Consider the following 20,562-nt stretch of genomic DNA (forward strand, 5'->3'; position numbering starts at 1 on the left):
CCAAAGACACGGCAGATGCCTTTCCCTTGTGAAAACCTCCTTTGCTTTCAACCAGGCCTTGAAGGCTCCAGTGGAGGAGGAGAGGAAAATGATGCTTTTTTTTTTCCTAATAAAAAAGAAGGGGGGGGGGAGGAACCCGCCCGCCCGCCTGCCTTCACACCCACTCGCTTGGGCGAGGACACGGAATCGGGCGCCGCTGACTGGATTGGTTGCGGCGCCCGCCCACCCCGGCAGCGCGGCGCGGCGCGGGGCGGGGCCAGCCGCCATCTTGGGCGCGGGCGGGGAGGCCGGGCCGGGCCGGGCGCGGAAGTGGCTGTATCGGCGGCGGGAGCGCGGCGGCAGGGCGCGTCCAGGGCTCCACTCGACCCAGGAGGATGGCGGGGCGGCTCCCGGCCTGCGTGGTGGACTGCGGCACCGGGTGAGCGCCGGCCGGCCGGGCTTTGTTGCGGGGCTGCACGGCTGGGGGTGTGCGGCGGGGGTGGGTGCCCTGAACAGCCCCCACCCCGGGCTGGGCCCGCATCCCTGCTTCCACCTCCCCTCCCTGTGTGGGGGAAGGAGAGAAAATAATAATAATAACAAAATATATATTAAAAAAAAATCCAAAAAAAAAAATCCCCCCTGTAGTGAGCAAGCGCAGAGCAACTTCCTTTTAGTTTTGTCAAAGCCTCTTCCTGCTCTTTGCCTTTTCTACCTTATAAGGCAGTTTTTTTTCAGCCTCCAACCTCGGAGACTGCCTCTTTTCATTCAGCCACAGCCCCGGGTGGGGGGAGGGAAGCCGCCCCTGCCACCTGCGAGCAAACGGGGAGCGGGGTGGAGGTGGCTGGGGGGAGGAAGGGCTGGGGGCGAAGCGGGGAGGATGACGTGCGGGATGGGTTGGGAACGAGGAAGCGCCCCTGCCGCGTGGGTTTACAGATGGATTATTACAATTTTAAGACCTCGATCGTGCCTGCACGCGGGCTTTGCCGTGGAAGCTGAGTTGGAGGGTTTCGGAGAGCAGTGTTTCTCAACCTTTTAAGTAGCGAGTACCCCCCTGGCTTCTGAAAACGTTAATAAGTACCCTGACACTCAATTTTTTCAGGGGATTTTATATTTACAGACTAATGTGTGCCGTATGTTGGAGGAAGGGCTGTGTCTATAAGGCAGATGTCTGATCTGGGGTGGGTAGGGTTGCCACCTTTTACACCAGGAGTGCACAACTCAAAGTATGTACCTGGGCTAGAGGTGATGTTGGCCAAAGCTAGGAGGGCTTTGCCTGCACGCCAAATTATTACTGAGGCATTTAAAGCGCAGTGCAATGTGCGGCGTACCAATTTTTGTGCCATAGGTTTGAGAGGGAGAAGGGGTGAGAGAGAGTGAGAGAGTGTTGGGTTACCCATGTACCTCCTGCCTGTGTCTGGTGTACCCCAGTCTGGGGTACATGTACCGCAGGCTGAGAAACTGTCATAGAGGTTAGGGCTGGAAGGGACCTCTCAAGATCATCCTCAAAGGGCAGGATGTCAGCTGGGGTCAAATCATCCCTGCAAGATAAGCATAGTGGGTTGGTTTTTTTTAAGGTGTTAGCATCCAAGCATTTTTATTTTTATTTTTTAAAGCTGTTTTAGCTCCTCTTTCCTAGTGCAGATGAATGGATGAAATGACTCCGCTAGCTGAACTTCTCTTTATGTGTTTCACTTCCCATCTGTCTTGACTCAGAGAGCAAATCATGCCAATGCAACTAAAATGCATTAGGAAGCAGCCTGTTTGGCTGAGAAGCGAGTGGATAGCAGTCTATTTAATTTTTACAGAGACTTTTTTTTTTTTGCAGTGATTGGGCTTATGAATAGTTCCATGCAAAAGTTCCTACTGGAAATAGAGCATCAGTGAATTTGTTTTTTTCACAAGCAGATGCATATATACGTGTAATAGTTGTGCGCGGGTGGTACCGTAGAAGGCAGGGCAGGATGGCACTGTATAGACAGTCTAATTCATGAAGGCATAAGCTTTTTTTTTTTTTAAAGAAACAGGTTACTTTGTTAGGAAGTTATACCTCTGAATTAGACTGTGAGGTGCTACTCTGCCCTACCTTCTGCCTCACTTCAGACTGCCAAGGCTACCTCTCTCTGCTGATGGTAGTCAAAGTTACATTATAGGAGAAATAAAGTCTTTTCATGTGTTCTGTGAACACTTCTCTTTCTCACATTTCATGTTGGATACGATGTTCTCTATTCTTTCGTTGGACTTTACAAAATATTTCTCTATGGTAGCTAGCAAAGTGAGCATACAAGCCTGGCTTTGAAGAGCTGAGTGGTCCAGGTCCTTCCTGTACAGAGATTTGCTTATGCAGAGCCTGCTTAGGCTTCCATTGACTTTAAAGGCTTTGTAGGAGGTTAATTTTTCATGATTGGGCCCTAAATTGAAGTAGGCGTGAGAAGGATTTGTACAAAAAAGACCACATTGATATAATGTGTTTACTCAGCAGAACATGTACGTGGCTCTGGTATTTTGTGGTCAGTCACGTCTGTCTTGTTCTTTATTGGTAACGTGATGGTTTGTGTCTAGGAAGCATTCGAGTACATTTATTTTTTTTAAAAGGAAACTTGAAGCTTAAATAGTATCACTTTTTTGGAGGAGCTAAGTGTCAAATTCCACTCGGCTTCCTACTGCTGTCAAGGCCAAAGAGCTGGTGTGATCTGATGTCCCCGAGGGCAGTGTTACCTTTGGAAACTTACTAGAATAGAAAAACTTTTCAGAAGAGAACAAAAGAAAGTGAATCTAATGTTAAAACACATGCAGTTGAGAGGCTAATGCATAAAAACACATCTTCAGGAGTTTTCCATATTTTGTGCACAGGAGTGGTTGGAGGTAACTCTTTCCTTTAATGTGACTTAAGTGTTAGAAAACCCTGATAGAATTGTTTGCTGTTTGCTTGTCAAATCCACATTGTTCTGTCAAGTCCAGCTTTATTATGAATCTTTGTGCTTCTATGGAAACGGTTCTAATCCTTCCACTTTCCAGAACCTCCCCTAAGATGCACTTAGTAGTCTGAAGGTCATTTTCCTCTAAGCTGTTTCATAGGGCTATTGCCAGAATTTCCATTTGTAGTGGAGAGGCAAGGATTTCTGGAGGAGATGCTGGAGGACCACCGTAGAGCTGGGAGAGATCTTAGACAAGCTTTCAGGCACCAGGTAGCCTTCCTCAGATGTACTGTGGAAGATCTGAGGGAGGTTACCTGGTGCCTGAAAGCTTGTCTAAGATCTCTCCCAGCTTTACAGTTGGTCCAGTAAAGGTACCACCCCCAAAAGTCCTTGCCTCTCGCACATTTCCGGGACCGTCATCTCCTCTTCAGCATCATCTCCACACTACTGCATTTGTAGTGGAAACATTTTAGAGCTGGGGTTGTTGGACTGAGTATTCTTCATTGCTTTTGGTAGAGACAAGTACAAAGTACAGTGCTTGGGTAGAAAAAGTTTAATGCAAAAATGGGGACTTGACAAGTAGGCAGGAATATGGTAGAAAGGAACTTTTATTACAGTAGATTAAAAATGACTATGAGTCAACAATGTGAAGCTTTTGCAAAAAATGCAAATTTTGTTTTGAGATTCAACAGGCATGTCATGCTAGACACGAGGAGTTTCTGTATACTCAGCCTAGGTCAGGCCTCATTTGGAGAACTGTCTAGTTTTGTGCACTGCACTTTAAAGGGAGATATAGACCAACTGGAGCAAGCCCAGAGGAGAGTAACAAAAAAAAAATGTTGAAAATATTGGGTTTGTTTCTTCAAGAAAGAGGAAAGCTGTGGATGGACACAATAACCTTTTACATATGTGAATACTGTTGTTATGATGTAGGGGGGTGACCATTTGTCTTCTGTGCCCTTTTAGGGGAGGCGGTATATATTTGAAAACTTACAGCAGCCCTAGGGGTTGCTTATATTGTGCAGTGAGGGTAGAAGTAATCAGCTTAATTTACAGCAGGAGAGATTTAGATGAGATATTAACAACCTTCTAACTGTAGGAGTGGTGAAAAACTGGAACAGTTTTCTTAAGGAATTTGTGGAATACCTGTCATTGAAGGTACCTTTAACTGGACCACTGTAGAGTTGGGAGAGATCTTGGACAAGTCAGGCACAAGGTACCCTTCCTCAGATGTACTGAGGTTTTAAAGAACAGTTTAGTCTAGTGTTGCTCAACCTTTGGGTCCTGTGGTGGGTGCTACAGAGCTAGTTTGTGGGCTAGATGAGTCAGTGGAGCCTAGCACTGCCCCCTCCTGCCCCCTGCGTGGTGGGATTGGGTCCAGAAGGCCAGCACTGTTTCCTCCCATTCCCCCCTACCTTATCCCATCCCTCCCACTGCGATTGGGATCTGGGGGCCCGATGCTGGCTCTGCCCAGTCCCCTGTACTAGGATTGAGCCCTGGGGCCTTGTGTCTGGGGCCCAGCATTGCTCCTGCCCATCTCCATGTGCTGGGATTGGGTACTGGATCCACTGTGCAGGGCGTGGGGCTTCTCCTGGGATGGGAAATTAGGTGGTAGAGGGAGTGGTGCAACTGCTCTTCTACTGCCAAATTTCTGGACCCAAGGGGATCCCTGTGGGCTGGATGATGCAGCACCACACCCAGATCTGAACCCTTGATTTAGCCTTACATCAGTTGGAGGTGATTTTTGTATACTTATTCCTGCCCCTGAACAGGGAGTGGACTGTATCAATGGGGCCAACTAGAGGTGCACCGATATATTTGTCCAATATCGGATCGTCACTGATATAAAGAAAATAGACTATTTTAGAAATTGGCCTGATATGGCCGATAATTTGTCCGATAAATGCCCGTGCATGCACACGGTCTCAGTGCAGCACACAGGCAGCAAGGAGCACATCCCAGCAGCTTGGAGAGCTGCATGCAGATGGTAAATCTGGTGTGGAGGGGGAAGGGGAGGAAAGGGCCACAGTGAGGGAGGGAGTGGGGCTGGGGTAGGTGCTGCCCACCTGGGGCGGGGCCTGGGACAGAGCTGCAGCTCATCCAGGGGGCATGGGGTGGGGGACTGGATCCTGCTGCTGCACACACGTGAATGTGCCCCTGGATCTGCGGGGTGCAGGGCAGGCTGCAGCTGGGGCTGGGTGCCATGCCGGGCTCCTCCTGGCCGGGGGTTGGTGAGCTGGGCTGTACTGCTCAGGTTGGGTGGTGGTGGCGCTGGGAGTGGGACTATGGCGGGGCTGCAGCCGCTCTAAATTTCACCATTGCCACCCACCCTGAGCACAGCGTGGCCCAGTGCCCCCCTGCTGGGAAGAGCCCACCGTGGCCCCCAGTCCAGCCCGCAGCTGCAGCTTGCCCTGCTCCATGCAGATCCAGGGGCTCAAGCCCTTCTGTGGTGCGTGCAGTGGCAGGAGCTGCTACTGCATCCCCCTGGATGAGCTGTAGCTCCATCCTGCGCCCCGCCCCACCCCAACTGGGCAGCACCTACCCCATCCCCACTCCCTCCTTCACCGTGGGGGTGTTGATCTGCCCCACACCCCTCCGCTTCCCTCACAACAGACTTACCAGCTGGATGCAGGTGTATTGGATATTGGATCGGTATTGGCTATCAGTATCTGCCCCCAAAATCTCTATTGGAGCACCCCTCGGGTCAATCTTTTTGGCACCTGTGCCACAAATTAGCTTCTTACCTTTCCTGAATGCCACTCTTATCCCCTTCTCTTGCTTAGTTGGATGCTCTGCTTTCCTTTCCGTTCCTTGTTCCTCTGCTGTTCTGCTCTCTGCTTCCTGCCATGTTTGTTTCTGTGGTAGCTGCCTCCTCCCTGGTCAACTGCATACCTTGTACAGAAGCTGCCTTGCCATAGATTGGCCACCTCTGGACTAGACTGCTTGAGGACCCTTCTAGTTCTGTATTTTAATGGAATTTGAAATGTCCAAAAGTTACTCATTTTTTCTAATAAATCTGAGATCTAGATACTAAAGTAATGTGCACTAAACATTAAATGCAAGTTTTAAAAACAAATGAACTAGTTGGTCCTTTTTGTTACAGTATAATTGAATCCATGAAATAAAATATTAAAAGTCCTAATAGTCAGTCCACACCCGTGATAGACAGAATAATAAATGCTGCAACTCTTGCCACTTCTCTTGGGAGATTATTCTGCAGCACAGTAGTTCGTACTGTCAGGTAGACTTTGCTCATGTTAATACCAAAGCAGTGTTAACAAGAGCAGTCAGCCAAATCCAATCATTCACATAGGTTCTTAACCTGCGTGCAGGACCTTCACTTAACGCAGGAGGTATACGGTCCCACTAGGGGAAATGCCTTACTGGATTTGGTGTTGGCTATGGGGGAAGTCCTGGTAGGGGAGCTGCAGATTCCTGGTCACCTTTGGGACAGTGACCACCAATCAGTCGAATTCACCATATGGTACAGGGTGGGTAAGATAACTAGTAGAGTGGAAGCGCTTGTCTTTAGGAAGGCTAACTTCAGTGTGCTTAGGAGTCTAGTCTGACAAGCTGCAGGATAAGAGTATTGGTGAGCTGGGAGTCTAGGAAGGGTGGTCGTTCCTAAGGAAAACGGTCCTTTGGGCACAGAGAGAGATGATCCCAGTACGAGGGGAAAGGAGCCAAAAAACTTCCTTGGCTAAACAGGGAAATCCAGGGAAGCCTAAGGGCAAAAAAGAAGGCATATAGGTGGTGGAAGCAGGGAGAAACTACTAAGGAGGAGCGTACCTACTTGGCCCACACTTGCAGGGAGGCAGTTAGAAAGGCCAAAGCAACTACAGAGCTGAGGCTGGCAACACAAATTCAAAACAACAAAAAGTCTTTTTAGGTATGTAAGAAGTAAAAAGAAGGTGCAGGGTAGCATAGGACCCCTACTGAACAAGAAGGAGCAATTCATGACAGACCGGGGGGGGAGGGGGGCAAAGCTGAGCTCTTCAATGCGTTTTTTGCTTCGCTGTTCCTGAACAGGGTTCAAGATAAGTCTCCTAATGGGTTCTTAGACGGGCATCAGGGGGACACCAGCCCTCCAGCTGTTGACGGTGACTTGGTGCAGAGTCGACTGGTTGTGTTCAAGTCAGCAGGCCCAGATGAGCTGCATCCTAGGGTACTGAAGGAATTGGCCGGTGTCATAGCAGACCCACTGGCACAGCAGTTTAAGTGCTTATGGTGCTTGGGTTAGGTCTCAGAGGACTGGAAAATGGCCAGCGAAGCCCCTGTTTTCAAGAAGGGGAGGAAGGAGGATCTGAGGAATTATAGGCCAGTCAGTCTCATCTCTGTCCTTGGAAAGGTCTTTGAAAAGATTATGAAGGATCATATTTGTGGGAGCCCAGTAGGAAAAATAATGCAGCAGGGAAACCAGCATGGATTCATAGCAGGTAGAGCATGCCTGACCAGTCTGGTTTCATTTTATGACAGGGTCACACAACGCTTAGATGCAAGAGTAGAGGTGGATGCTGCATCTAGGGCACAAAAATATCCAACACGCCTACTGGCTGGGAAGTGACCTTCTCAGCAGCACAGAAGCGGAAAGGGATCTTGGAGTCAGAGTGGACTGCAAGATGAACATGAGCGGTCAGTGTGACGAAATCATCAGCAAAGCTAACTTTACTTTATCATGCATCAGTAGAGGTGATACTTCCCCTTTATGTGGCACTGGTCAGACTGCAGTTGAGTAGTGCATCTGGTCTTGGGTGCTGTACTTCAAGAAGGATGTTGATAGACTTGAGAGGGTCCAGAGGAGGGCCACTCGTATGGTTAGGGGCTTCCAGGACCAGCCCTATGAGGAGAGACTGAGAGCCCTGGACCTCTTCAGTTTCTGCAAGAGAAAGCTGAGAGGTGATCTTGTGGCCGCCTGCAAATTCATTACGGGGAGGCAGCAAGGGATTGGAGATGGTCTGTTCACCAGGGCACCTCTTGGGGTAACGAGGAACAATGGTCACAAACTGACAGAGTGCAGATTTAGGCTAGATATCAGGAAAAACTTCTTCATGGTAAGGGTGGCCAACATTTGGAATGGGCTTCTGAGGGAGGGGGTGCTCTCCCCTGCCTTGGGGGTCTTTAAGAGAAGGCTGGAGAGGCATCTGGCTGGGGTCAACTCACCCCAGCCCTCTTTCCTGCCCAGGCAGGGGGATAGACTCCATGATCTATTGAGGTCCCTTCTGACCCCAGAATCTATGAATTGTTGAATTTGTCTTTTCCTAAATACATTTAATTAGCTCTGTAATTCTTGTCTCCCACACACAAGGAAAAAAATCCCACCGAGGAACTTCTCCTTCTGCAGACCCCTATACTCCACTAATTTCCTTCTTTGGTATATATACCCATTAAGTATGCATAGACTTCTATGATGTCTTGTGGTTTATCATACAGCATTAGTATGCAGGTTTTATTTCATTCTGTTGAAGGATCATTTAGACTTGCAGATAAATACATATATTTAAACAGAAGAAGAGATCTTTAGGGATAATCACCCATAAACAATTTGTGCAGCCTGTCAAAAATAAAATCTCTCCCTCCTTGCTTTCTTTCCTCCACACACTAGCAAATTTGACTTCACCATTTTTTCCAAGTGGCTTTTCTGTTTTGTTCTCTTTTCAGTCTTTTTTTGTATCCCTGTCATCAAGTAGGAAGTTATGGATGCCTTCTCGGGACAGGGAGTTTTCTTTATGTACCATATAGCAGGTTATTTTGGGGTAGTTGGATAGCTCTTTCAAATATATGGTCTATTTCTCTACGGGAGTGTCCTTGTGTAGAGAATGTCTTGTATTTGAAAACTTGTCTAACTCAGTCCCAACTATGAAGCTGGTACAAGAAAAGATTTCACCCTAAGAAACTGTTCCCACTGAACAGTTTCATAGAAATGTTTTGGGTTTACCAATTTTTTTGTCAAATTGCAACTGGGGTTCAGATGGAAACCTACTTGATTTCTTAACAGATTGCTGGGAATTTCAGGGCTTCGGTGTTGTGGCTCTAAAGTAGCCAGGGTTTCAAGTCTTCCTGGCTCTGCATCAAAGTGCCTGAAAACCAGCTGCATTCTGGACTCTTGAGGGCTTCCAGGTATCTTGCTGTGGAGCTGGGAACAGTGCCTCAGTAAGAGCTTGGTCTCCTTCAGTTTCCAGGCTGTCACTTCCATGTCTGAGAGCTCGGAGCCGTCCCGTGAAGCGGGTGAAACTAACAGTGTCGATTTCAGTTGGCAGTTGCTGGAGTCTTGGCCAGCGTGTCTCACTTTGGAACTGTCCTGTGTTGATGTTCCCAAAACATATTTTTGCAAGTGTTTTTCAGACTGAAAGCTTTAAGGGAAAAATTTGAATTTATTCCAAATTAGGACAAATTATGAAACACCGGAACTTTACACAAAATTGAAATCTGGGATTTTGGCCACCTGTACTTCCTAGCTAGAGGAGTTGTTGGTGCAGTTTAGGAACCATAACATTTGGCTGTATTTGTTAACTAATTTTAGACCTCTCTTTCGTTAATTGTTATACAGGCCTTGCAAATGCAAAGGTACCTGACTTCCTAAAAACATGAGTACTGTGCTTGCTCTTAATATTTTAAGAGTTGTTCTAGAAACATTGTACTATAGCTGTCCTCTAGTTTTTGTATTCTTGCCTTCAGAGTTTCTTCAGCTAAATTGTACTTCAGTATCATTTTAGGTATGTAAAATATGTCTACCCCTGCACATCTCTCTTTCAGTTGTATATCGATTGTACTAAAATAAAATGAGAGCCTAGGCCCCTGAGTGAGAGATGAGTACATGATCCATAAAGAACTAACAGTCTAAATAGACATTAAACATACATGAGATGGGGAACTGGGTGCAACCTAAGTGATGGTTGTATTTAGTTCATATCTTTTTGGCTTCACAATTTTTGTAGGTTAAATTTAGCACTTCAAGGTTGATATAATTCTCATTAAAATCTGTTTTAAGGAGGATCTCATGCTGACATTCCTGTTGGAAGATTCTTCCCACCAGATTTCATTTATAGCCACTGAACTCTAATCTCCATTTAGTATAATTAAGTTCTTCATTATTATAACTCTCATAAAAGCTGTGGTTCTAATGAGACTTTAATTGTAACACGTTTTTGAGTGTATATGTGTTCATGGAGAATTTTTATCGTGGAGTAAAATTTACCATGTTTGGTGTCATTTTAGAAGGAATATTTTTGAATGGAGGATCACACAGATTTTAGACCTATAAAAACCAGAAAATATTTTCTGAACAATATGGATTCTTCAGAATCTGAAATCTGTCATGGGGGTTTAAGTGGACCAAACCTGGCCTGTGGGTCGGTTACTTGACTGAGTCAGATGTATGAACAGTTTCTCCCCCCCTAATAAATCTAATGTAACATCACCCAAGCAAGTATGTGTTAAGTCTACATATTTAAACAAACCAACAAACAAAAAATTGGGCAATGTAAATGTTCAGCTCTAATTTTTTTTTTTTATTAGATTTACATAATATTTTTATAGTAAATTTTTCAGAAAAGGAGTTGTGGACCCCCCCCCCCAAACTATTTGCAAATTCAGGGAATTTGGGTGAATAATTTAGGCCAAAAAATGAGGGAGAAGCCAAGCTGCATCTGACACATTCAAAATGCAGCTTGGGGACTCTTCATTTTGGAATTCCATTTTTCTTTTATAGTTGGTCTAAAATAAAAGCAAAGAGGTTAATTAGAGGGTTTAAGAAACTCAAGGGAAATGAAACATTTTATGTGGGGTTGCAATAAACATTTTAGGGTTACCAAAAAAAGAATACTTGTTTTCTTTGAGAAACCTGAAAAGTTTCTGTTTCAGCTCAGATTGAACCGATTTGCTTTTGGTTGGTTCACCCACTGAGCCAAAAAGTTAATTGTTGACCAGGTTCCAGCAAGAGTTATCTTTGGTCAAGCTAATTCTAAAATCATTAGTGTTAGCTTGGAGAGTACCTATCTTACATTGCAACAAGGGAGGTTTAGTTTAGATTTTAGAAAAAAATTTGTAACTATATGAGTGATTAACCACTGGACTTGACTACCTAAACAGAGTCTGTGCTGCTGGAAGTTTTTAGGGATAGGTTAGACAAACGTTTTGAGGTATGGTTTAAACAGATGATTCATTCAACCTTGAGCATGGGTTTGGACTAGATGATTTCTTGAGATCCTTTACAGCCTTATGTTTGTTTCTAGGCTTTTTCCCCTGCATTGTGATTCTTTATAAAAGGTACCAGGTGAAGCATGTATAGCCTAAGAAATATACTTGACATCTTATCTGGATTTTTGATTATTGGGAGTATAATGACATGATGCATTCTTTTGATGGTTTTATTTAGTCAGGGGGGATCAGCAGGCATTGGGGGAGTCACTGTTCCCCCGAGCACCGCCAGGAGTGACCAGGAATAACGGTCACAAGCTGGGGTAGGTTTAGGTTAGATATCAGGAGGTGCTACTTCATGGTCAGGGCAGCTGGGGTCTGGAACCGGCTTCCAAGAGAAGTGGTGCAGGCTCCTACCCGGGGGGTGTTTAAGAGGAGGTTAGATGAAACATCTTGCTGGGGTCATTTGACCCCAGTATTCTTTCCTGCCATGGCGGGGGGTCAGACTAGATGATCTGCTCAGGTCCCTTCCGACCCTAGAAACTATGAAACTGTCTTGTAGGTAATAGGGTGGTTATTAGCATTCTTTCTCATGTCTTGCTATAGATTCATCATAATATTAGATGTTTGCTGTTCTCAGATACATACCACTTCTTGCAAATTTACTGAAGGAAGTCTGGGTATAGATGTGCACCAATAAGGGAAAAACTTACATTAGCAGCAATTGGCTTTTCTTGGATGGTGTAGCTGATTACTGTCACCAGTAAATGCTGTGTGCGTGTGTGCAGTTGCAGCATGCATGCAGCCAGCAATGTAGCCTGGCAGGTTGGAGAGCAGCGTCCTACCAGTAAATCTATGGGAGGGAATGGGTGGGGGACAGGGAAGGGGCACGAGAGGGGCAGATTGAGGCCCCCACAGTGAGGGAGGGAGTTGGTATGGGCATGGATATGTGCTGTGCGGCAGGGGTATGCGCTGCCCTGCCATGGTAGTGAATGTGATCTTGGGGCTGGGAGTGGGATGGAGCCACAGGTAGTTTATCCAGGGAGTCTGGGGTGGGGTGGGGAGGGGAGGCTGACAAGCTCTGGCACTAAAGCCTCAGCTCCCCAGTCTCCTTCCTGGGCTGACAGGCTCTGACAGGAAGGAGACTGGGGAGCTGAGGCTTTAGTGCCTCAGCTCTTTGACAGCTGGGTGTAGGGCCAGCCTTGCTCTGTTGGAGCAGACAGTGCACTCACTCCAGGGCTGCTCCAGGATCCAGGATGCTGGGGCATTGTGAGTTAACTTGAATCAGGAAGGGATCTGGGACATAAAGCTGTTTAACCTAAATCATTTAAGTTTGATACTACTACATCTAACCTGGGTATCTTAAACTGGTTTCAGCAGTTTTGAAAGTGGTTCATGTCCCTAGCCAGACTGTAATTTCTCTGGAGCAGGAACCCCCTCCTGTTTGTTCAAACTCCAAAAATGAAAGAAAATATTTGGCACAAGGAAGCCATGGTTCCTTGATGCTCTGAAAAATAATAATGTAAATCATGAAAACTATGATCTGTGTATGTATTTATGAAATGATCCTTTGTTATAAGGTTATTCACTACATGTAGTTTGGCTCACAGCTCTGAAGGAGTTGGTTAACATTAGTTAAACAACTCTGTTTGCATTGTGCATACTTCTGCTATCAATCGGGGGTAATCTTTGTTGAGTTATGATTTAACACCGTAGAAAATGTTCTCAACTTCTCTGTACTGTTATGAGAGAAGACTGGGAGGTGAGGGGGAAGCTTGATGAATATGATTTACTGTTCTGTTTTTTTTTTTTCTTCTCGCCCCCTGCCCTTGTCCTTTTATTACTATTTTCCCAAAATGGTAAGTCACTTTTCATAAACATCTCTTACTGATAAAACCATTTCCAAAATTGTGGGCACTCTTTTTTCCCCTGCCTGTTGTTTGGATGTATTTTCATATATATGAGCTGTCTTTAAAAAGTACATTTTTAAGTGTGCAAATTGCATGCACGAATTCTTGAAAGTATTCAGTTAGTAATACATCACAAATATACCCAGCTATACTTTGTGTGTTGTAATACAGAGGCCAATTGTTAAAAGAAATTAACAAAAATAAAGATGAATGTCTTGAAGGATGTGGTAAGGAGAAAGGGAGCATTCTGTTGCTGCCAACACGAACTACTTTCATAATGCAAACATAATATTCAAAGCCACACACTCTTTTCTGATTTAGAGAAAACAGTATCAAAATGAAAGGTATCTCTTATTTTCTTTAACATTTTTAGCCTTTTAAAAAATATTTAGTAGGAGTTTCACAATCAAATGGAAATGGATTCTGAACCATATGCTTGGATGTCAGTGGCATGATAATGTAGAGATATTTGAATTTTTTTATTTGGAATTAAATTTTTTTATTATTGTTAGTCTGCTGTAGTATAGTATTGTATATCTGTGATGTTCTTTATCCACAGTGTACACATCATTGATAGCTAAACTAGAAATTGAAGTTATGGTAAATTCTTATTTTGAGCAGTAGTATGTTTGGCCATTTTTTAGATCTTTAAGTTCCAAGATATAATTTCCAAAGAGTCGAGACATTAGTGCAGTTACTTAATAACCTTGAAGTTCTGTGCATTTAAATGAGTAGCAAATTATATTGCCAGATGAAACACCTATTTTATATGTTGGTAAAATTAGCAGCAGCTGTAGTGATGGCTGTCTCACCTGACCTCATGATTGGTGCTAATATTGGATAACCTGGAAAACTTTATTTTAATTCTGCTTTAATGCATGTCTTATTTTATCCAAAGTAGTCTGAGTAAAAGGTAAGGTAATGAATGCTTTTAGTTGCATATTATGATAACAGTATCAAGAACATAATTCTTAAATGAATAAACTTGATGTGTTTCTCATATGGCATTTCATATGTCAAAGAGTAGTGAAGGAAATAGCTAATTTTTTTAAAAAAAAAGAGATAAAAATAATTATTTCTCACAAGAATATCCTGATCCTAATCTATCTCTGGATAGCAGTACCCTGTGAACTTTTGGTGTGCTTGTTGGTTCCTTCCATGTAAGTTTTTTCTGTATGGGTATTCAGAGTAAATTGTAAGATTAACAGTGACATTTCACAATCGCACAAACTTTAGTACATTTTTACGCAAGTCATTTTTTCTCTCCACCTCAGCAAACCTTAAGGTCTCCTGTTTTAAGTTTTGATGCCATGGAACTTCCAATTATTAGTAGTTGCCATTAATAGTACTTTTTATTAATCTGGTTGGTAACTTTTGTTTTAGTGTTAGTGGTTAGTAGTCTCCCAGTAGTTAGTGAGAAAAGCACCTTTTGCAGCATGGTTTGCCTAGGAACAAGTATTCAGATTGTAGCTGCCATTGTGTATATTTGGAATTGACAGTGTTGTTGCACATATTTTGGAGTCTCCGGGTTTCAAAATTTACCCCCTTAGAGTTGATGACTTAGAGCTTCTCAGTTAAAGAAATTGTCGAGTATTTGCAAGATGGGCATGTTTTATAATAGCTAGTGCTGCACATCTGTAATAATTATTTGCCATTTTGTGGGTCCAACCATGTTAGTAATAGCTTCTTGGCACTCTGCTACCAAGGGTTATGATGCAGTGCAGGGGTGTTCACCTATGACTTTTGGGCTAAATCTGACCCATGGAGCCATGACATTCAGCCAACGAGGATCCCCAGAGATGGGGAAAAAAATTGTCAGCTGTGGAGCAGGGAAATCTCCATGCAGCTGGGTCCAGCCTTGCCTGGGCTATTGTGGTATAGTGGGATCAGGTCTGGGCCTGCCCCTCACATATCCAATAAGGGCTGGGCCATGCTCCTTCTGACCCTCTCCATGCATCCAGCTAGGGGCTGCTCCACCCTGTCCATGCAATTTCCTCCCCATGGCAACCCAGTCAGGGCTGGGCTGCTCCCCTGCCACATGTCTAGATTGGGGCCGTTCCACCCTGATCTACCAGACATCCAGATTGGGCCTGCTCTGCTCTGCTCCACTCCTTTGGTGTGTCTGGATTGGGGCTGAGATGCTCCACCTACACCTTTGGGTGCGTCCAGATTGGGCCTGAACTATTCCACTCCACGCCCCCGGTGCATCTGTATTGGGGCCAGGCTGCCTGCATCAGGATCAGAGTTGCTCTACCTTGTGCACCCCCAAATGCCCCCCACATGTCTGGATCAGTGCTGCGCTGCTGCTCCTCTCCCCTGATGGACAGCTTGATGTCAGGCTGTGCACCCCCACAGCTGGATGCCTCCTGCACCCCCCCTTTGTGTGTTGGCTGGCTTGAGCCCATCACCTGAAAATGACCTACAGCTGGACATGGCACGGCTCATTTTGCCTGTAGGTCAATAAGTTTGGGCACCACTGATGCAGCATCAAAGGTACTGATTTTTGGTCTTGTTTCTGTGGAAGAATCTTCCAAAATGCCTGCTGCTGCTTCTGACCTGTGTTATCTGCACTAGAGAGTGTAGTGCAGATGAGGGTCTGGTGGCTAGAGTCATATTCTGAAACAACTTGTGGCATGCTTGCCAAAAAAGTTGCCACCACTATGTCCCAGCCCCTCCCTTAGTGCCACTCTTCTTCTTGCCCTGCAGAGACGTATCTGAGTTTGCACCTTGGGACACTGGAATTGAGGCAGGGGACTTGAGCCTCTAGTGGGGTGGAGCAGGGCAGAGAGGTGTCACCATCAAGAGCCAGATTAACCCTTCCCTGGTCCTGCAACTTCTTACATTCTATATGGTAAGCAAGGATCTGAATTTGGTGGCAGCTAAATGGCCAGGAAAGGGTTAACTTGACTCTTGGCGGTGATTCTTGGTACTACTTCATGAGGCTGGAGGCATGAGCCCTTCCTCCGCCCACCATTCCCATGTGTCCTTTACTGAATGCCTGGGGTCTCATGCCACAGCAGCTGCCCATGGGTTCAGAAACCCCTGTTTTAAAATCACCATTTTAATTAAGATGGCCGAAAAATGCATCTGAAATTGGTGAAATGCATCTGAAATTGGTGAAATACAGCCATCTTTCTGTATTGCAACTTGTAGTGGTTTATCAGAGCTAGTAGAACTAGCTGGACTATTTTGGTGAACTTTTCCATTTAGGCAAAGCTTTAGAAGAGTTACAAAGTTCAGATTGTTTTGGGTTAGTAGTTACTCTGGGAATCCATACACAGTGATATTAATTCTTATTGATTCTCAGGAGACTGTATGCATGGCAAATTGTAAAGTCAATTTTGAATAATGTAAACATCTGGTTCCTGGGGTTTTTTTATGCCTCTAGGTAGGACTGATATGCCAAGGGGGTTAATATGTCTAATAAGAGAGTTATTGAATCTTAATTGGGCAAAGAATTGAGTACCTCCAGGGCAGATCAGTCTGAATATCAGGTGCAGAAAGCGAAGGGGGGTGGGATGGGAGGAAGAACATAGATCCTGTTAAAAGCTTTTTGAACTTTGCCCATAGAAGAATAAAAAATGACAGAGAAGCTGAGTTAGGCAAATACGTATAGAAGTTTATTCTGAGTGTTGTCCAGCTTTGCATGCTATAGTCCTGAAAACCACTTTTTAGCTACTTTCTCAAACTTTGTGTGCATGTGTAGGTATTTTGTGTCCTGAACAGCCTGTAAATCTGGGGGGAAAAAAAAAAGGCACAAGGTTGGAGCTCTGGCCTGGGGAAGGATGAACTGAAGTGCAGGGGCATCCCAGGGAATAGCACGGAAGAACTGCACCAGTGCATCACACATGGGCCACAGTGCCATGAAGTCCCTTTTCCTTGAAGGGCTACCAGAAGACTTTCTCCTAGAAGGAGTGCTAGAGAGGCCAAGGAACAGGACAGGTCTGGAGCCTGCTTAGATTAGTAGAAACTGGTTCAGCGTGTTGGGACCCAAACATCCTAGTGAGTGCTTCTTGAGGGAGGTTACTGTGTGGTAGCGTTCAGTAACTCTTGTTTGTTCACTCAAGATTTAGGAAAGAAAGCCATATCTGAGAGAAGGTGCGATCTTTGCACCTTAACAAACCTCAGCATTTTAATTCAGCTAGCATAGGTAATAGTGGTGAAGATGTAGTGGCACAGCTAGGGCCATATGTGCTAGGCCTAGGATCCCTGCAGTTTGTCGTCTGGTTAGCAGCACATGATAATGCCCATGGTGCCATTTCTTCCCTGCTACTGTTACCCACGGGAACTAGATTGTGCTAGTGCATGCTGTAATCACACCTTCAATCTGCTGTGTAAATGTTCCCATGATAAAAGCGGAATTAGATTTATCAGTCTTGTTGATCAAACACAAGAAAATAATACTTGGAAACGTAAATCAGCACGTTAGAAGTTTTTCCTCACTTCCTTTCCATTATATTGTTGGCAAAATAAATGGTAATCTCTCTTTCTTGCTTTCTTTGCCTCCCTGCATATATTGGGTTTTACCACCAACTTCCTTGTATTAATGACTTAAGACAGCCAGGTGCTTCTTGTCAAATGAATTTGATAGATTCTTTAGTGGGGAAATTCTTTCATCAGTCACCGCACAAATATCAACTGTTGTTTTCTGTAGGGTCTGTGACATTCGCTGTCTTGAACCTCTTACCTCAGACTACCATCTAGCATGATTTTTTGAGAGAATTCTAATTTTGTGTTGTCCCATCAAATTGCAGTATTAATCTCCTTTTGACAAGTGACAATCTAATATTCTTGATAATTTAAAATTCCTCAAAATCCAAACAAACAGGTGCAGGTATTTGTAGTTTTAGAATAGTGAACTTCTAAAGATCAAAACCAGCTCAGTACTATGTGAGGAATTAAAACATCTCTATTATGCAAGTTCATGTAATAAAGAAACTTATTGTTTCCTCTGTCAGCAAATTATAAAGTTGAGTTTGCAGGACTTGGTTCCCACCTAAATTTACTACCCCATGTTTGATTCTCAAGGGCATTTGAAAAGAGATAATAGGCTAATTAATTTCATTTTCTGTGCAAGTCCCAATTTGTCCTGCATGATTTCTTTAATAGTTTTAGCACAGCAGGGATTTCCAAGGCTTTGCTGCTTCCTAAACAACTTTTATCTGTCCCAGCTGCTGCACAAAATTCTGCTAAAAGGGCAGAATTGTGGTGTCCCCCCTCCCCCGCCCTTTTTCCTCTGCTTGGATCATAAGTCTATTCTCTTCCTACTGAGTCTGGAATTGCTGCCATTCCCACTCACTCAGACTCTCTGAGCATCCAAATTCCCCAATTAGGGAGCATAAATGGCTTAGAGTAGTCTTGCATGTGTGCTCATGAGAGCATTAAATGATGCTCAGAGAGTAGTAATCAATGGATTAATGTGTAGCTGGCAGCTGGTATCAAGTGGAGTGCCCCATGGGTCGGTCCTGGGGCCAGTTTTGTTCAATGTCTTCATCAACAACCTGGAAGATGGCATAGTGTGCACCCTCAGCAAATTTGCAGATGACACCAAGTTGGGGAGAGTAGTAGATATGCTGGAGGGTAGGGCTAGGATTCAGAGTGACCTAGACAAATTGGAGGATTGGGCCAAAAGAAATCTCATGAAGTTCAACAAGGACAAGTGCAAAGTCCTATGTATAGGATGGAACAAGTTCATGTACTGGGACAGGCTGGGGGCTGACTGGCTGGGCAGCAGCTCTGCAGAAAAGGACCTGGGGGTTGCAGTGGACAATAAGCTGAATATGAGCCAGAAGTGTCCCCTTGTCGCCGAGAAGGCTAGTGGCATACTCGGCTGCTTTGGTAGGTGTGTTGCCAGTAGGTCAAGGGAAGGGATTATTTCCCTCTTTGTAGCACTGGTGAGGTCACATCTGGAGTACTGTGTCCAGTTTTGGGCTTCCCACTATAAAAATATGTGGACAAAATGGAGAGAGTCCAGTGGAGGGTGACAAAAATGGAGAGGTGACTGGGGAACATGACTTCTGAAGGAACTGCGCTTATTTAGTCCAGAGCAGAGCAGACTGAGAAGAGATTGAAGCGAAGCCTTCAGCTACCTGAAGAGGATGAGGATGGTGCTGGAGTGTTCTCAGTGGCAGATGGTAGAACAAGGAGCACTGGTCTCAAGTTGCAGGAAGGACAGTTTAGGTTAGATGTTAGGAATAATTTTCTCACTAGAAAAGTAGTAAAATAGTAGAACAGGTTACTCAGAGAGGTGATGGAAGCTGCATCCTTGGAGGTTTTTAAGACCTGGCTAGACAAAGCCTTGGATGGGATGATCTAGTTGGGGATGGTCCTGCTTTGAGCAGTGGGTTGGACTACGTGTGACCTCCTGAGGTCCCTTCCAACCCTAAATTTCTGTGATTCTATGGCAGCACATTCAGTATAGACATACTAGGCTGCTGAAGTAGCAGCTGGGAAAGTAGGTTGTTGCCTATGAAAGCTTCTGCCTCTCTGAAACTGTTAATCTCAAAGTTGTCAACCTGTCCTACCCTCTGTCTCACTTGAGACTGACATGGCAAGCCATTGCTAGGCTGCCTATAATGACTGACTGGAGAGTTTGGACACATGTTGGAGTAGGAGCAAGTGGGCAGGGCTCACTTCTTGGTGGCAGTCCTAGGATCTCCAAAAAGCTAGTATGAATATTTCCTTATTTTTGTGACGGTAAAAACATACAGACCCTGTCTACATTGCACTTGCATACACTGTTCCTTCCATGTTTGAATATGGGAAGAAAACAGTGTAGAAATCCTGAGTAGAATTGAACTCTTAAAGAAAAAACTAGTACACATCTTCCTAGTGTAGATAAGACATTAATGTATTGTAGTTTGTTTCTACTCTGCTGGAAAGGACCAGTCCTGGGCTGTTTGTTTGGATGACTTAATTAAGGTCGTTGAACATAATTGTAAATATTCAAACAAATGGAACAGTGTATTAGCATATATATTGTTGTTAGCTGATTAGTTCTGTAAAAGCTGCTACTAAGAATGTACTTGAAATGGAGTAGAAGGAAGCAACATTAATCTATTTGGATCTGATGTAGTTTATGTGAGGATAAAGTTTCCAGTTCTTAAATGGGTGAAGTAAGGCATGGCTTTGCAGTCTTGTGAAAGGCACTTCAGACGTGCTTGATAGATCTTATTTGCTGGACACTCGTGCCTCCAAGTAGTTGGGGTTTTTGTGTGCTTGATATGCATATTTTCAGTATTGGGGTGAGCTTTCACAGATGTTGATTTTTTTTTTTATTTGTTTTATTTTTTTGGCCAGAAGAAACATTCAGTTCTCATTTGAATACAGCAATGGAGATTCCACTGTTGGTGCATATGTTGTGCAGTTATGTTGTGATCTTGCAAAACTTATGTAGAGAGTAATTTTTTGACTTCAGTTGCCACCACTTGCAACTTAATTTAAGCATACATTTCCTGATTCTGGAAAGATGCCATTATTATGCTACAGGTAAAATGCTCTAATTGCCCCTGTAAAGTAGACTTCTCAAGAACTGAATTGTCCTGTCATTCTTAGAAATGAGCTGAAAAGAGTTAGTGTGCTAAGTCTTGACTCTTTTGACATCCTTTCAGGTCAAGGTTAAG

General features: G+C 44.4%; 1 protein-coding gene across 1 annotated transcript in view; it reads left to right on the forward strand.

Annotated features, from left to right (window-relative positions):
* The first annotated feature begins 261 nt into the window (after positions 1–261).
* Positions 262–20,562, forward strand: part of ACTR3 (actin related protein 3) — a 54,699-nt gene continuing 34,398 nt past the window's right edge. The window contains exon 1 of the mRNA XM_090045897.1: positions 262–418. Within this exon, the coding sequence (XP_089902023.1) occupies positions 375–418 (44 nt within the window). The 5' untranslated portion in view covers positions 262–374. The remainder of the gene's footprint in view (positions 419–20,562) is intronic.

This window comes from Crocodylus siamensis, chromosome 4 (genome assembly GCF_052110815.1).
Source record: "Crocodylus siamensis isolate JL-2025a chromosome 4, ASM5211081v1, whole genome shotgun sequence".
In the NCBI taxonomy this organism is placed as follows: domain Eukaryota; kingdom Metazoa; phylum Chordata; order Crocodylia; family Crocodylidae; genus Crocodylus; species Crocodylus siamensis.